The following is a 14,690-nucleotide window of genomic DNA, read 5'->3' on the forward strand; positions in this document are numbered from 1 at the left end:
CTCTTTTGCAATGTAACTAACTTTGAGAAGAAAATTTTCCCCAAGATTTAGCAGTTGGCAAACCTCAGAATTCTTCTGTTTCAAATACTCTTTTAAGTACCTATGTATTCAATAAAGTAAAGGAACAAAGTAATAGAAACCTGTTTCTTAAATATTGTCTTATGAGCAATGCTTAGCAAAACTATTGTTAAAAACTTAAAATTGTAAAAATTAAAATTCCTTGACTTGAATAAAAAGTTTCGACGAGTTTAACAAGGTTTATTTTCTTAAGACGAGGTAAACTACGATTAATTAATTTAATTTAATTTGCCCCATTTGAAACATATTAGAAAGTTGGTAAGCGTACGAGGCTTCTGGAATTGTTTGCAGTTGGATCAGATCCTCCGTACGCAACCACGAAGCAAGGAATTGAATTTCACAGATTTGAGAAGCTGAATCACGAAATCAGCAACTGAACTCTACAAACAACTCTAACTTGTTTACTTTGGTGCATGCCACGACCCAGAAACATGCGTCCCAATATCGTTTCTGAGGTTTCCTCTTCTCTCTTCCATATCTTCCTCTCAATTTCAAATGAATTAGGTTTTGATTTCAAAAATTATTACCCAATGTGGTAGAATTTGTAAAATTGATATACTTGGTGGACGCAGGCTGGGGTTTCTACTAGGTTGAATCAATATTGGGAAAGCATTCCGTTCCTCACTTCTGCTATTGTGGTTCTTTGTGGAATTATTTACTTGGTTTGTTTATTGGTTGGATATGATTCATTTGCTGAGGTATGCTTTTTGCCGTCTGCTGTTGTATCACGTTTTCAAGGTAAATCATTTTGCTTCGAATCGTTTTGTATTTTATTGATTGGATAAAGCTTAGAGTCAGTTAATTGATTTAGTGGCTTTTTGAATTCTCAGCTTGAACATGTTAAATTCAATTCTAGAAGGTAGTATAGGCTTGGCTTTAATTCTGTTGCTGTAATATTGTTTCTCATTTGTGGTTGCTTTCATGTTATGATTTTCGGATGGCTTTGCTTTGTTTCTGTTTTGCATGCAGTTTACAGGATTTATACCTCCATTCTTTTTCATGGTTCGCTGCTTCATGTTCTCTTCAACATGATGGCCTTAGTTCCCATGGGATCTGAGATGGAGAGGGTCATGGGTTCAGTTCGCCTGCTATATGTCACGATTTTGTTGGCCACGAGCAATGCTATATTCCACATTCTCGTAGCACTGCTGGTGGCACACAATCCTATTCAATCGTCAGAATACTTCATGAATGAGTGTGCTATAGGCTTCTCGGGAGTTCTGTTTTCCATGATTGTTATTGAGACAAGCCTGAGTGGAGCTCAATCTCGGAGGTTGGTTATATAAATATTGCTGGTACAGGGCATTTACCACTATTGAAAAAGTCAGTTTAATATGTTAGTAATCACCTTTTCCTGTAAAATAATTTGGTTGAAACCACATATAGGGATATATTCATGCTACTTAAAATCAGATAGGAATATTATCATGGAGTAGAAATGATGCTAATGAGTAGTTTTAGAATGTTATCTCCAAAGTGAGAGATTTAGATACCAAGTGTAACTATGAAATCTATATTGTTTTATAAATAGTCACAACCAATTTAGATGGAAATGTTTTTCCTCACTTGTTTTTCACCATAAAGACAGTATAAACTTGATATATCATATATCTGATATCTTAACATCTGAACTTATTAGCGTTTGCTAGTGAATTTATTAACATTCTATTTGAATTCTGCAGTGTTTTTGGCTTGTTTAACGTCCCGGCAAAATGGTGAGTATGGTTTTTATTTTTGGGATGATTGCTTCATCTTGTTGATTCACTTTTATGAAAAATTGGGCATTTCTGCTTTAGGTATCCATTCCTTTTGCTAGTGGTGTTCCAGCTTCTCATGGAGAATGTCTCACTTCTTGGACACCTTTGTGGCATTATATCTGGGTTTGCATGTCAGATTTCACTATTTCTTTTTTTAGCATAATGAGTGGTTCACCTCAGGTTTTTATATTGCTGTGTTTGAATTTTCAGATACATATGGCTTGTTCAATATCCTAATACCTGGGACATCTTTTTATTCTTCCATTGAAGCTTCATCCTTGCTTGTACGTATCTTTATATGTCTGAGCTTTTTGTTTCCATTTATTGCCAATTTGCTGTCTATGTGTTTCTGCTATCTGTCCATGTTACAACAAGTTGTAACTTTTATGTTCAAGAGGAGTTGGTAATAGTTTTGTTATACCAGGTGTGCATGTATGTATTAGCTTGCCTTATTCTGTTAAATGATTGGACTTAGCAAACTTATTTTTATTCTCTTGATATGTGACTTGCTTCCTATATTTCCTTCTATTATCGAACATGAATGTGTTTGACGAATTTGTCTGGCACTGCTTTGCTTGATTGGTGAACTGATGTTGAAGATCTTTGATATGCTAAATTAATTCATATAAACACAATATTTCAGCAAATATTGATTGACTCTATTGTAGCAACAAAAAGTACTCGAGTAATTACTAATGTAATTCTGAACCTTATATTGCCTCAATTAACTACTTGATTGAATTGATGACATGGATTGATTCACTGAAAAAGTTATGATTGAATTGTACTATAAAACATCTGCATTAAATCTTGGTTTCTTCTATATTTTTTGTTTTTAAATTAACAGAAAAATAGAAAAAGCATCAAATAGACATTCACCTCATGAAAATATATGCGTACATGCGATATATGTTAACCTTTATTTGTGTCTATGTCCTATTGACTTTCAGTCATCGTGTGTGAGACGTCCTAAATTTATTGTTTGCACTGGTGGAAATACTTCGGGTTATATACCTACACATACAAGCCGAAATTCAACTTCTGGGTAAGTACTATGGTTTCCAGTTTTCACATTGCACCATGCCAGTGGCACTGGTGTATACTAAGCCTTAATTTAAATCTATGCTTTCTTGGCAGTGGAATACTTTCTGGAAATGTTTGGAGAAACCTATCATCATTGATGCCGCAAAGAGAAGTGTCTGCCGCACAGGTATGCAAGTTTTGTTGTCTTAGGTGTGCCAGAGGATTACTTGCTTGTTGGCATGAGCTTGGTTGCTATCTGAATATAAGTATGAAGTTGTGCAGAGTTCATGTGTGCATTATGTAAAAACAATGTAGTGAATAATCATTGTTTCGTATAATACATGTTTATTATAGCCTTAACAGTCTGTGTCAAAACTAGTCTGACTTTATTTATTTCCCGCAACTCTTTCAGTTACTTAAATTTTCCTTTTCTTTTGTTGTGTAACTAGTTCTTGAGAAGAGAATTTCCCCAGGATTTAAAGCAGCTGGCAACACTCAGATGGATTCTTTCGTTTTCAAATACTATTTCTATCTTATAGTTGACTTCTGATTTTATATATATATATATAAGATGATTATGTACTTTCCTTATCTTCAGAAGTTTACTTCATTATTGGGAATATGTGAAATATTACATACTTGCTTGAATGAACAATTCTAATTAGGAATAACTAAATTGGGTTTCTTCTCTCATAAGAAAGAAGTTATTTTGTTGGGGCTATGTCAAATTGGATTGTGATGTTGAAAGCTTAAACTGTAGTATACCTGACCACTTTCTCTACCCTCAGTACAAGTTGTTGTCCATTGCTAGTTTCTCTATGCATTCATGGCCATGTTATTCTCAATAAAATTTAATTGTATTCGGTTGATACCTTGAAGCCAACTGAGGACAGTAGGTTCCCTGGGAGGGGAAGGACCCTTGGTTCTGGTCAAGGTCAAGCAGCTTCTGCTCTAAATTCAGATTCAAGTCTTCAAGCTAGACTCTTGGATAATAGCAGCCCTGATCAACCTTTAGACTCATCTGCTCACAGCACTGCTCAACAGTTATCAGGAGGAAGGTATGAAAGATAGTGTTGAGCATACTTGATAACTTATGGTGGTTGCTTTATAGGCAAAATTTCAATATGCTGAGTGCAATCATTTTGTGTCAATACTAAGATGCTGATGGTGTTAAGTGTTTGATAATTTTAATAGTGCCCTTTACTCTCAACATGAACAATTATGAATGTAATGGCCACTATGCCAAAATCAAATTACAATATTTCTCGCTTGGGACGATTAGTGATTACTATTCTATATTGGGAAGCTTGTGTTGTTGAGTGTTGACCTGTTTGGATGTTCACTTTATTTTTCCGATTCAATTCAGGAATTCAGCTGGTAATGTAGCAACAGTGGCTGCTAATGTTCCACAGCATCAGGTCCCTTTACATTCCATTGTTACTAATCCTATTTTCTTGTGCTTCATTTGGGTATTTGATATTCATTATGTGGTTCATCTGCAGGGTGCAACTGCTTCAGAAGAGGAGATTAAGAAACTGGTATCAATGGGCTTTGACAGGGTAAAAAACTATTTCTAATTCTTTTCCAAGATCAAGAAAATAACCTGAAACTCTGTGGCATAATTATATTCACACGTCTGAGAATAGGGTTATGAGATCAATTGTTTAAAGTTATTCTGTTGTTCAACCTTGGTCTGCCTCTCATATTTATTGCTGGTCTCAAAAATAAGTTCAATCTACTTTTTGACCTAAAGAAAGAATATGGTTGAACAATATGTGGTGCTGTTGAGTGTTGTCAGGTGATATATGTAATTAAATAATATATTCTCAAATTTGGTGAGGTGTGATTCGGATTATGTGCACCAAATGTAGATTAAACCCTACAAATAAGTTCTTTTTATTCATGCATTTGTGTTTGGCTGCTTTCAGACACAGGTGGAGGTAGCACTGGCAGCTGCTGAAGGTGATCTTAATGTGGCAGTGGAAATACTAATGAGCCAGCAGGTCCTAATCTAATTCACTAATTTAATTTCCTGTTTTATTGAACTTCTTGATTATTTTATGGACTCCTTCATTTTCAAATTTCAGGGTTAAAATTGCAAGGCTGTTTATGTTGGATTCTGAGATTTGGCTAACACTGTTAATTGATTATCTTACTTATCTCTTTTCATTTCAAACACTCTGTGTAATCATGGACTCTACGACCACTAACACCACTGAAAATCATGCTAACACCAATCAGCGGAGTTGAACATATGTAGACAGTATACAAATGTTGGATATGATGTTTTCCTTCAAGAGAAGATTGTTTATAGCCAAATTATGAGCCAGTCTTTTTGTACAATTATGATTTCCATTTCAGTGAATAGTTTTACTTATCTAAATTAAATTAATAGAAGCAGAAACTAACCTATTAGTAAATAAGTTATTTACCATTGTTGAACATTTTAAGTTTTATTATATTAGTTAATTAATATTCATTGAGCCTACAATCGGATTTGAGTTTGGCCATCTCAACAGAGAGCTCTTAACTGTAAAATAAATAAATAAATTACAAACCATAGAGAGCTCTTAAAAGATGTTGGTCTCATAATATAATGCTTAAAGTTCTATATGGGAAACTACAAAAGTAATATCTTGACAAAATTAATTTCCAAATATAAAAATGAGATGTAATTTCTAAAGCATGCTGCAGCCTGCAAGTTCCTTCATTGAAATTTCCTTTTTCTTTTTATTATTCAAAAAAAAAAAAATCTCATTTTCTGGACCCTATTTGTGATGTAGCAATGGTCCCATTTAATTGTGGACATTCATGAATCTCAAGTTTCAATGTAATTTTACTACAAAAACGTCATTCCTTACATTACACGATGGTGTTACAACTTACAACACGGTTGACTTGACTTACATTCCCATTCTCCATTCACCTTCTTCTCATTCCACTTTCTTTTCATATCTGCCTTTACAGTTTTCATATCCTTTACTTACTCACAATATGAGTATTAGTTTTGAGACATTCACGTGGAAAATCCAAAACTTCTCTAAACAGAACATCAAGAATCTACAATCCAAGGCTTTCCGTATAGGACATCATAAATGGTAGTAGTACATACACTTGTTTAATGTTAATTACTACAACTCTTTTAATTTCGTTAATTATGGTGTGCTTCTTAATTATCTTAACAGGAGGATCCGTTTGTATCCATTAAGGAGGGACGTTAACCATTTCTCGTTGTATTTGATGGTTGCGGATTCTCTACCGGCTTATGGTTGGAGCAGAAACACATATTTCAAGTTGATTCTTACAAATCAGGTTGATGCCAACAAGTCAATTGTAAAGGGTACACACATCCCTTTGTTTTATTTTCTTCTCCAACTTTTTAATCCATGTTATGTGGTTGTCACTATATACATACTTAAGAGTGGAACAACTTTGGCTATTTAGTGTGAATCCTTTAGTTGGAATACTTGAGATTTGGGAGATAGAACAATAGAACTAAAACGGTAACAAGAAAGATTAGAGAATATAATAATGCAACTTTTCAAGGCGCGTATTTCGCACTCTCTTAGGATTAATTCATCCCCACCAATTTAATATGGTGTGCAAAATAGGTTTCTGGCGAATTTCTTACAAGATACAATAAAGAACACTTGACTTATTTCTGCACTCAATTAAGCCTTACACTAAATGATAGTTTAAATAATGATATTTTATATTCTTTCTTCTACGCACAAAGAAAGTGTTGAGAATTGAGATAGAGTTACCACAAATAATGAAATAAGCAGAATTTATGGGCACTAAGTATATGCAACATGCAACAACTTATAAATTCAATGAGTTACAATCTTTTAATAAGTTGCAACTTTTGAACAAGTAACAACTTGTAGCCTTTTAAACATAGCTTTTCACATATATAAGGTGAATTATATGGTAAAAATGTAAGTTTACAGATTTTTCCTTTAATAGAATGGAAGAAAGATTAATAAAGGTAGGACCTACATTTTGAATAATAATAAAATAATAAAAAATAACTATAAAAAGAATTATACTCTCTCTCTATACCACTCCAATCTGTACAGTAGAGTGCTCTTTTGAAAATATATCTCACATTTAGATTTCCAAACTTTGTTGAACAAATTTTCAAATTGGGATTCGCCATTTGTCATCTTACATGTGAGACTCATTCGTTTGTCTACACTCAACAACAGAAAATGTATCTATCACTCATGATGTTATTTTTATTGGATCATGGAATTTTAACACCAGATGTTTGTAAAATTTCCCCAGAGACTCAGCAGAAGTTCAATGGAGGATATCGCAGTTGGGGCTCAACATTCCTTACCCTCAGTGACTTCTATGATCCTAACCAAGGGTATCTAGTCAATAACACATGTATCATTGAAGCTCATGTTTGTGTTTCTGATGTTCCGCCTCATGCTATCAAATTAAGAAAAACCAGCAGTAGCATTAGTCCAGCAAGTGACTCTATCTCTATCTTGCTTGATGATCAAGAAACAGAATCAACAGATGGGAGCGAGACACTTACTTCCGCGACCTGCAGGTCTAGTCGAACTGAAGATGAAGATGAATTTTCAGACTTAACACTAAAGGACATCATAAATTTGGACAGTTTTGGTAAAGAAGAAGCATCTTTTGTTCCATTGGTGGAAGATGCCTGCATGTGGCATCCTGATCTAATACAGAGCCAGAGGAACCGAAGCGAACGATTCAAAATATGGGCATTCACATCTTTAGGCCAAGTTCTGCATTTCCTCAAGACAAGCAAGGTGAAGGACATGGATGAAGATGGTTGTAATTATCTGAAAGATTTATGGGAGGAGCTTGTTAGGTCCTCAGGATTCAACTTAACTTGGTTGGAGCCTTATGTTCAATCTGCACTGGGAATGAAGTCTCATTTGGAAAGAGCAGCGGGTATGGATGATTTAAGTGACAATTTGGTTGCCATTGAGATCAAGATGAAGAATCTGAGGGGAGAACTTGCTGCTGCAGAAGCTGAGTTTGTGGAAGCAAGGAAAGCTTTGGCTGAGGCAAGAAAAGGTTACAAAGAGATAGATATGAATGATGTGTTAGGCTATTCCATGTTTTAGGTAAACAATAGTGTTATTTGGACCCTCTTCATTCCTTATTCATCCACTTTTAGTCCCAAATCATGGTGGGAGATAGAAAATTTAGCTGCCTTCTATGTTAATGTTGCAAGTGCAAGAAGTAGTGTATAAAATTAGTCTCACATTGAAGAAAGTAAAGAAGAATGAGGAGTTTATAAGATGAGAAACCTATTAATTTATTGCCTCAAGATTTGAGTTAGATGTGATTTTTTCTCATGTTATTATTCTAAAATGTGAATTTGAACAAATTTGTATCTCTTTATCTTTGTTTAGCTTTGTTCATCAAATAAATGTTATCCTTCCTAAGTTATATTTTGTGCATAAATAGAATTACTCATCTCATATCCGTGTCCAATCGATAAGTAGACTTTTTATAATTAAGGTTCTACTGAGGTAGTAGCATTCAAATTCAAATATATTTAAATGACATATATAGTACTAGTATGACTTTTGTGGTGCAAAACAATTAACTCAGCACCTACTTTTCATTTTAATTTATGCACATATAATTCTAGTTGATTAAGATATATTTTCTCTGAAGTCAAAACAATTAAACTAATGCTAGAAATTCTGGTACCTTGTTCTGTTAGTATATATAGGCAACTTCCATAATATTGGAAGCACTTTTCTCAGAAATTTCATTGAAGTAATGCTTCGGATTATGAAAGCTTTAAATTCGTTTGAGGTTCATCAATTATTTCATAGGCCCAATTTAGTTGACTTTTATTGATTTGTTGAGGGTGCAGATTTGGCTTCATAGCTATTGGGATTATGGAGAATTATCAGCAAGGAAAGGAGATTGAGAAGTTCACATGGGTAATTGAAAATTTCTCAAAGAAGAACACCAAGAAGCTACGATCCAAGTCCTTCCAAGTTGGTGGTTGTAAATGGTAATAGATACTTGTTAATTGTGACATATGGTTCATATATATATAGTTTTTATTTAATTGGAGATATTATATAGGTAACTCAATTTAGAGAAATATTGATATTTTTTGTTAATCTTAGGCAGATACATGTGCATCGAATAGAAAAAGCAAAAGGTATGGAGTATTTATCATTGTATTTGAAGGTTGGAGGTTCTGTACCATCATTTGGATGGAGCAAATATGCATATTTCAGTTTAGCTCTAATTAATCATATGGATCCCCAAAAGTCAGTTGTAAGAGGTATGCATGTTACATTAATGAATGGTTACTTTTAATTTTCTTTCTTTATATGTCACTGTTGTTATGATTATTAACCTTGAATCAGAATTCATATTATGATTTATGGTAATGCAGAGACAAAAAAATATCCAAAATTTATTTTATTTAATATTTATTAATTATCACAACTTAAGTTTTACTTTTTTTTCATGACTAAGTTTTACCATTTGATATTAAGTTGAGTGTTCACAAATAACTTTATTTTGGGTGTTTCAAAGTAAAAAAAGTAATTATATTATTGTGTCTTCTGTATCACCGTTCATAATTTATGTCATTTAAATGATGTTAATTTAAGAGAATATTGACTGTTTGCAGAACAAAGAGTACTCACATAAAAATGTCTTGGTGCAAAAATGATAGCTAAAATGTAGATAGGAGTGGATTTTTTCTAATAAAAAAAAAAATTAGATGGTGTTTAGTGTTTAATCTAATTATTTATTTTTGGTCCCACTTATAGAATTAAAGGTGAGAGATCATACTCTATTTTGTCAATTGTTAAAAAACTGGAGAAGATCCATTTTCAATATAGACGCATAAATATCAAAAAATTCAATGAATCATAGTTTAATTTTGATACACTGTCATACTGACACTGTGGTATAATCAGACTTTGTTTTTTTGGATGACCATTCATGTGATCAATATAAAAAATAATTATTTTTATTAATGTGACAAACGTAATTTGATGTACGTATAAAATTACTTTACATTGATGGTATATCAAAATTAAATTCATATATTAAATCATCTAATAATCATCTTATAAAATACCATGTAGATATACTCACCCAATAAAATAGTAACATTTCAGGATATTATTCACTATTAATTTTTTTTATCTAAAATGATATTATCTAATTGACTTTGAATATAATAATACAATTAGAATAAATTATTTAGCATATTTTAAAAAAATGACAAAAAGGAATAGAAAGGAGAATACTAATCATATATTAATAAGTAAATAAGCAGTTCATGTATTAATTAACAACTTTTTATATAAAATAAAAAAAGAAATATTTTACTTCTCTTATGAAACTTACTCCTCTTATCTTAATTTCTTCCCTCTACATATTAAGGTATGTAAAAGAGAAACAAGTTCGAAAAAAATAGTGCGACACCATAGATCTGTCCCTTTAATTTGTTATGAGTGTTTTTCAGCTAGTTAATAAGCAAATAGAATTTGCACGCATGCCCCTAATTCATTTCTAAAAGAAAATTGCGGTGTATGTAACATAATTATGAGTTGACTTTTTACGTGAAAATATCTTATTATAAAAATATTATGTAAAATAAAATACATATTATATTAAATAATTTAATTAAATATATCAAATCATCTTATAATTTTTAATTATCATCTTTATATAAAATATTAGAAAAGATTAATTTTAATATTCTGATAACGTAAAACTTTTTATAACAATCATATAATTCTTTTAGATGATCATTCACGTAGTTAACGTAAAAAGTAATTCTTTTCACGGTGCATCAAAATTAACTTCATTTTAAAATGTATTTAATTTCTAATGTTTGCAATAATATATAAAATATTGTTCAGAGACACAACAGAAGTTCAATGCTGGATACCGTAGCTGGGGTTCAAGCTTTGTGGCTCTGAATGACTTCTATGATCCTAAACAAGGATATCTCCTCAACAATGTTTGCATCATTGAAGTCCGAATCTCTGTCTCCGATGTTGCATTTGACACCAACATTTTTAACATTAATAATAACAATAATGTCTCATCATCTACTCATCACTCTAATAATCAAACTTCAAATGAGACACTGAGCCGTTCAACTTCAACCACAACCCAAGAAGATGATGTTAATGGAATAACAACATTACAACCTAATTCAGATGATGTAGTACACTATGTGCCTACAGCACCACCTCTATTATATCCTACTATTATATGTGATGATGAACCTTTAGTAGTGCCCTTAAACACTACTCTTAGTGAGATTCTAGATGTGAAAAGCTTAGGAGAAGAAGAAAAAGCTTATGTTCCCTTGTTGGAAGAGGTATGTTCATGGCACCCTTCGCTGATCCAAAGCCAAATGAGAAAGAGTCCGAAATTCATTCAATGGGCATTCATAGCATTAGGTCAAGTTCTACATTTCCTCAAGACAACAAAGGCAAAGGACATGGATGAGAATGCATTCAACAAACTCCAATGTCTTTGGGAGGAGCTTCAGTTGTTCGGATTCGAGCTGAGTTGGTTGGAGCCGCATGTTGAATCTGCATTGGACATGAAAGGCTACTTGGAAAGAGCGAAGACCCTAAAGGAGAATGTGATTGGTTTGGAGATTGAGATGAAGATGCTCAGAGCCAAAATGGCTGTGGCAGAAATCGATCTTGAGTTGGCAAAGAGAGACTTGGAAATGGCAGAGGTACAAATGGGATTTGAAGAAAAGGACATGGATAAGGAACTGGGATATGGTTATGGTTATGGTTATGTCATATCTTAATTACTTCCATATTGCACCCACCATACACAATAATTTCGTTCTGCTTATGTATCAATCTATTATATTTATAAGATAAATATTGCATTTGGTATTAAAAACAGGAAAAATGACACAGCACAATTAATTTACTAGTGTATTAATAGGCACAAAAACTAAAAGGTGATGAGCTTTCTCATATAAATGCTTTCTAATCCTATCGACTTCTGTTATTAACATTGTTCAATAACAAATAGCTACAAATACCTTTATCGTTACAAAGAGAAGGTATATGCAGATTTTACACTCAAGCTTCAAATGGGAATGGATCACAGAATTTAAAACCTCAAAGACAGTTCATTGAAATTACTGAGACTTTTATAACTAGCTATGTGCTTTCTTCCTGTCCTCTTCATGAAACACAGTTCTTCATTGGTTTTCACATCTACAATACTCTGTACGATAGTATTCCATCAATTGTTTCAACAACCAACCGGTTCATGCGCACCAAAACCAGCAAATATGATCTTGCTTTAGGACCTGAAAAGCAAAAAAAATAAAATACAATGTTGGTGGAAATGTTCATATAAATTTATGATAATGGATTTTATGGAAAGGCTAATGCATTTTAATGGGTAATCTCGCAGTGTTATTTTGTGGTGGTTGAATAAGAAAAAGAAAAAACAGATAAGGGCAGAGATGGAACAGTTTGACTACCTAAATCAAATGAAGGGATTTCATCTTGCCGGAAGTAGTTGCCTCCATTGGTTTTCTTCCTGAGGCTTGAATTGATTTTATCAACAGCTACAAGTAAATCCTAGGAGATCAAGTTGAACAAAGAACCCCCAAAAAAAGTGTTAAATAGATCAAGTAAATGCACACACGACTGTGAAGACAGACAAATTACTAGAGTTTAAAGAACACTAAAGAACAATAATCCATGTAAATTGTAAAGAAACATCTAGTTAGACACAAAGAACCTCACCTCCCATGTCGCTAGACCCTTCATGTAGCCAGGAAGACATTCAAATTCTCTTTCCGATATCTTTATAAGAGAGCTGGAAGGTTCAGCTGACTCTAAATTCTCCTTGTTTGGCTCTAAATTTAGTTTAAAAATAATACATTAAAAAAAATCTCTTCGTGGCTTATGGTGGGATTTGAAGTATTGAAGCAAGAAAGAAAACTATTACCGTCAGATAAGAAATTCCTCCCCTCAGATGTCACTGTTTTGTCTACAACAGGTTGCTGCTGCAGCTTAAACTCTTGTTCCCTGTTCAACCATTGCTCAGAAAATGAGAAACTTGCAGCAATCATCTACAGAAATGTGGAAATAATATTCACAACTTTTAACTTACTTCTCAGGTTCTTGTGGAAATAAATCAGCAGCACCGGTGCAAGAAAATAAGGTAGTGGTACAAATAGAGTTAGTAACAAACAAATAATTAAAGCAAAAGTTTTGTTTTCATGAAATCAACATCAACATGACCACAAGACCAGATCAAGTGACATCCCTTTTAACCAGAAAATGAAGAATATTGGAACCAAAACATATGCATGAAATTCTCACAACCAACAAGAATGCCAATGGAGGCAAGTGGCATATCAGTATCACTAACCTCCAGATGCTAACGTGGCCAGACAAGCATCTGAGAGTCCAAGTTGTTTCAAACTCATAGATTCATCAAATCTGAAGAGAATTAGATTAAGGGACAGACACCAATAAAATTAAACGGGATGAAAATATCATATCGTCACCTAATCTTTTCAGTTTTCATGGCTTCAATACAGAATTTCTGAAAACAAAGTACAGAAATAAATCAAATGGATGAAAAATGTAAAACACAATCATATGTGAATTGATTTTGGTATCATTCAGGGTGGCAGATCAACATAATTTCACTATTTCATCTTCAGAATTTTTTATTTTCATTTTTTTCAGTTCTATGTTAAAAATTATTCAGGAGCCAAAAATCGGAGAAGGATACAAATCATCTTCGTTGAAACTAGAATCCGGCACAGGAGCTAAAATCTCTCCTTCTTCTTCTTCATCATCCTCTTCATCCTCAAAATCTGGAGCTAATTCCCGAAATGGAAAATTCTCAACCCAACAAAACAAAGGAAGAAAAAAATGCAAATAAAAATGGAAAGAGGAGCGAGAAGAGGAAGTAAGAAGCACCTGGAACGTAGCCGTAGCTGCTCTTGAGACGATCTTCGAGTTCAAGTAGATCGGAGTGGTTTTTCTTATAGAGTTCGTTGCAGTGACCTAACAGCTCTTCGAAGGAGACGGTGCCGAACGACATCGAGTCCAGGAGCTCGAGGTCCGCGGCTGAGGTGGATACGCGGCGGTTAAGGGATTGAACGAAGGTGGAAGATGCAGAATCTGCGATGAACAGTGCAATTGAAATTACAAATTTCAAGTGCTGAGATGGTTGAAGATTGATTTGAATTTGAATTTGAATTTTGTGAGAAAGATTTACCGAGAGGAATGGGGCGGCGATCTATAGATAATTTGAGAGCATCCGAATTGGACTGAAGATGGTTGCAGAATGATGCCAGCGCATTGCAGAATTTCCATATTGCATCCTCCGACATCGTCTTCTTCTTCGTTTCTCTCTCTCTCTCTCTCTCTCTCTCTCTCTCTCTCTCTCTCTGCAACAACTGTGAATAATGAATACCCCTTTGCAGCTCCTTCTCGAAGAAGAGGAGTTCGGCGGGAATTTCAAATTTTTAAAAAGGAATTAGTAAAACAAAATTGAGTGTGTCAATTCGTGAAGCGCCTGTAGCTCAGTGGATAGAGCGTCTGTTTCCTAAGCAGAAAGTCGTAGGTTCGACCCCTACCTGGCGCGACTTTGTTTCTTATTTCTTTTTATATTTTTCGCATTGTTTTATGTTTATGCACACACTACTCTTATTAGTGGACCTATAATGCTAACGTGAAAGACAATTAACCGATTCTTATTATACAATAATGGATAACAACTTCTTTTATATTAAGTTTTATTTTCTCTTTTAATGTTGTCATTCGAGTAATTTTGATTATTTGACAA

At 33.5% G+C, this 14,690-nt stretch overlaps 4 protein-coding genes and 1 non-coding gene across 8 annotated transcripts; 4 read left to right on the top strand and 1 right to left on the bottom strand.

The window, feature by feature from the left end:
* The first annotated feature begins 292 nt into the window (after positions 1 to 292).
* LOC107492718 (rhomboid-like protein 15) lies at positions 293 to 5,187 on the top strand. 2 transcript variants are annotated; one of them, XM_016113775.3, is made up of 13 exons: positions 295 to 533; positions 651 to 816; positions 1,048 to 1,351; positions 1,761 to 1,793; positions 1,875 to 1,966; positions 2,046 to 2,119; positions 2,786 to 2,880; positions 2,973 to 3,045; positions 3,738 to 3,916; positions 4,225 to 4,276; positions 4,361 to 4,417; positions 4,787 to 4,861; positions 4,946 to 5,187. In XM_016113775.3, exons 1-13 carry the CDS (start codon positions 492 to 494, stop codon positions 4,949 to 4,951), a joined length of 1,248 nt encoding a protein of 415 aa, XP_015969261.1. In that variant the 5' UTR covers positions 295 to 491; the 3' UTR covers positions 4,952 to 5,187. The 2 variants fall into 2 exon arrangements, with proteins under 2 accessions (XP_020982132.1, XP_015969261.1); XM_021126473.2 differs by lacking the exon at positions 4,946 to 5,187 and having other exon boundaries at positions 293 to 533; positions 4,787 to 4,873.
* Positions 5,188 to 5,728: 541 nt separating this feature from the next.
* On the top strand, positions 5,729 to 8,242 carry LOC107492716 (MATH domain and coiled-coil domain-containing protein At3g58410). The gene is made up of 3 exons (XM_016113773.3): positions 5,729 to 5,956; positions 6,044 to 6,198; positions 7,146 to 8,242. Exons 1-3 carry the CDS (start codon positions 5,853 to 5,855, stop codon positions 7,964 to 7,966), a joined length of 1,080 nt encoding a protein of 359 aa, XP_015969259.3. The 5' UTR covers positions 5,729 to 5,852; the 3' UTR covers positions 7,967 to 8,242.
* Positions 7,842 to 11,779, top strand: LOC107492715 (MATH domain and coiled-coil domain-containing protein At3g58270). 2 transcript variants are annotated; one of them, XM_016113772.3, is made up of 4 exons: positions 7,842 to 7,966; positions 8,731 to 8,874; positions 8,993 to 9,153; positions 10,754 to 11,779. In XM_016113772.3, exons 2-4 carry the CDS (start codon positions 8,756 to 8,758, stop codon positions 11,665 to 11,667), a joined length of 1,194 nt encoding a protein of 397 aa, XP_015969258.1. In that variant the 5' UTR covers positions 7,842 to 7,966; positions 8,731 to 8,755; the 3' UTR covers positions 11,668 to 11,779. The 2 variants fall into 2 exon arrangements, with proteins under 2 accessions (XP_015969258.1, XP_052119310.1); XM_052263350.1 differs by lacking the exon at positions 7,842 to 7,966 and having other exon boundaries at positions 8,760 to 8,874; positions 8,997 to 9,153.
* A 25-nt stretch (positions 11,780 to 11,804) lies between these two features.
* Positions 11,805 to 14,275, bottom strand: LOC107492717 (uncharacterized). Of its 2 annotated transcripts, none has more exons than XM_021126476.2 (9): positions 14,121 to 14,275; positions 13,820 to 14,023; positions 13,629 to 13,713; positions 13,260 to 13,330; positions 12,999 to 13,008; positions 12,834 to 12,913; positions 12,629 to 12,741; positions 12,361 to 12,460; positions 11,805 to 12,183 (listed from the first exon to the last, which is right to left on the bottom strand). In XM_021126476.2, the coding sequence occupies exons 1-9, from the start codon at positions 14,233 to 14,235 to the stop codon at positions 12,089 to 12,091; spliced, it is 873 nt and encodes a 290-aa protein (XP_020982135.1). In that variant the 5' UTR covers positions 14,236 to 14,275; the 3' UTR covers positions 11,805 to 12,088. The 2 variants fall into 2 exon arrangements, with proteins under 2 accessions (XP_020982135.1, XP_015969260.1); XM_016113774.3 differs by having other exon boundaries at positions 13,629 to 13,719.
* A 141-nt stretch (positions 14,276 to 14,416) lies between these two features.
* Positions 14,417 to 14,489, top strand: TRNAR-CCU (transfer RNA arginine (anticodon CCU)). The gene has a single exon. It is a non-coding gene; the product is annotated as a tRNA-Arg (tRNA).
* Positions 14,490 to 14,690: the final 201 nt, after the last annotated feature.

The sequence above is a fragment of the Arachis duranensis genome, chromosome 6 (genome assembly GCF_000817695.3).
Source record: "Arachis duranensis cultivar V14167 chromosome 6, aradu.V14167.gnm2.J7QH, whole genome shotgun sequence".
Lineage (NCBI taxonomy): Eukaryota > Viridiplantae > Streptophyta > Magnoliopsida > Fabales > Fabaceae > Arachis > Arachis duranensis.

Coding starts and splice junctions, on each gene's coding strand:
- LOC107492716 (XM_016113773.3), top strand. CDS start 5,853: ATGAGTATTAGTTTTGAGACATTCACGTGGAAAATCCAAAACTTCTCT. Junction 5,957..6,043: donor CGTATAGGACATCATAAATG/GTAGTAGTACAT, acceptor TTATCTTAACAG/GAGGATCCGTTTGTATCCAT. Junction 6,199..7,145: donor CAACAAGTCAATTGTAAAGG/GTACACACATCC, acceptor AAATTTCCCCAG/AGACTCAGCAGAAGTTCAAT.
- LOC107492718 (XM_021126473.2), top strand. CDS start 492: ATGCCACGACCCAGAAACATGCGTCCCAATATCGTTTCTGAG. Junction 1,352..1,760: donor AGTGGAGCTCAATCTCGGAG/GTTGGTTATATA, acceptor TGAATTCTGCAG/TGTTTTTGGCTTGTTTAACG. Junction 1,794..1,874: donor TTTAACGTCCCGGCAAAATG/GTGAGTATGGTT, acceptor TTTCTGCTTTAG/GTATCCATTCCTTTTGCTAG.
- LOC107492717 (XM_016113774.3), bottom strand. CDS start 14,235: ATGTCGGAGGATGCAATATGGAAATTCTGCAATGCGCTGGCATCATTC. Junction 13,331..13,628: donor AGTTTCAACGAAGATGATTT/GTATCCTTCTCC, acceptor AATTCTCTTCAG/ATTTGATGAATCTATGAGTT. Junction 12,742..12,833: donor GAGGAATTTCTTATCTGACG/GTAATAGTTTTC, acceptor AACTAAATTTAG/AGCCAAACAAGGAGAATTTA.
- LOC107492715 (XM_016113772.3), top strand. CDS start 8,756: ATGGAGAATTATCAGCAAGGAAAGGAGATTGAGAAGTTCACATGGGTA. Junction 8,875..8,992: donor CAAGTTGGTGGTTGTAAATG/GTAATAGATACT, acceptor TGTTAATCTTAG/GCAGATACATGTGCATCGAA. Junction 9,154..10,753: donor CCAAAAGTCAGTTGTAAGAG/GTATGCATGTTA, acceptor AATATTGTTCAG/AGACACAACAGAAGTTCAAT.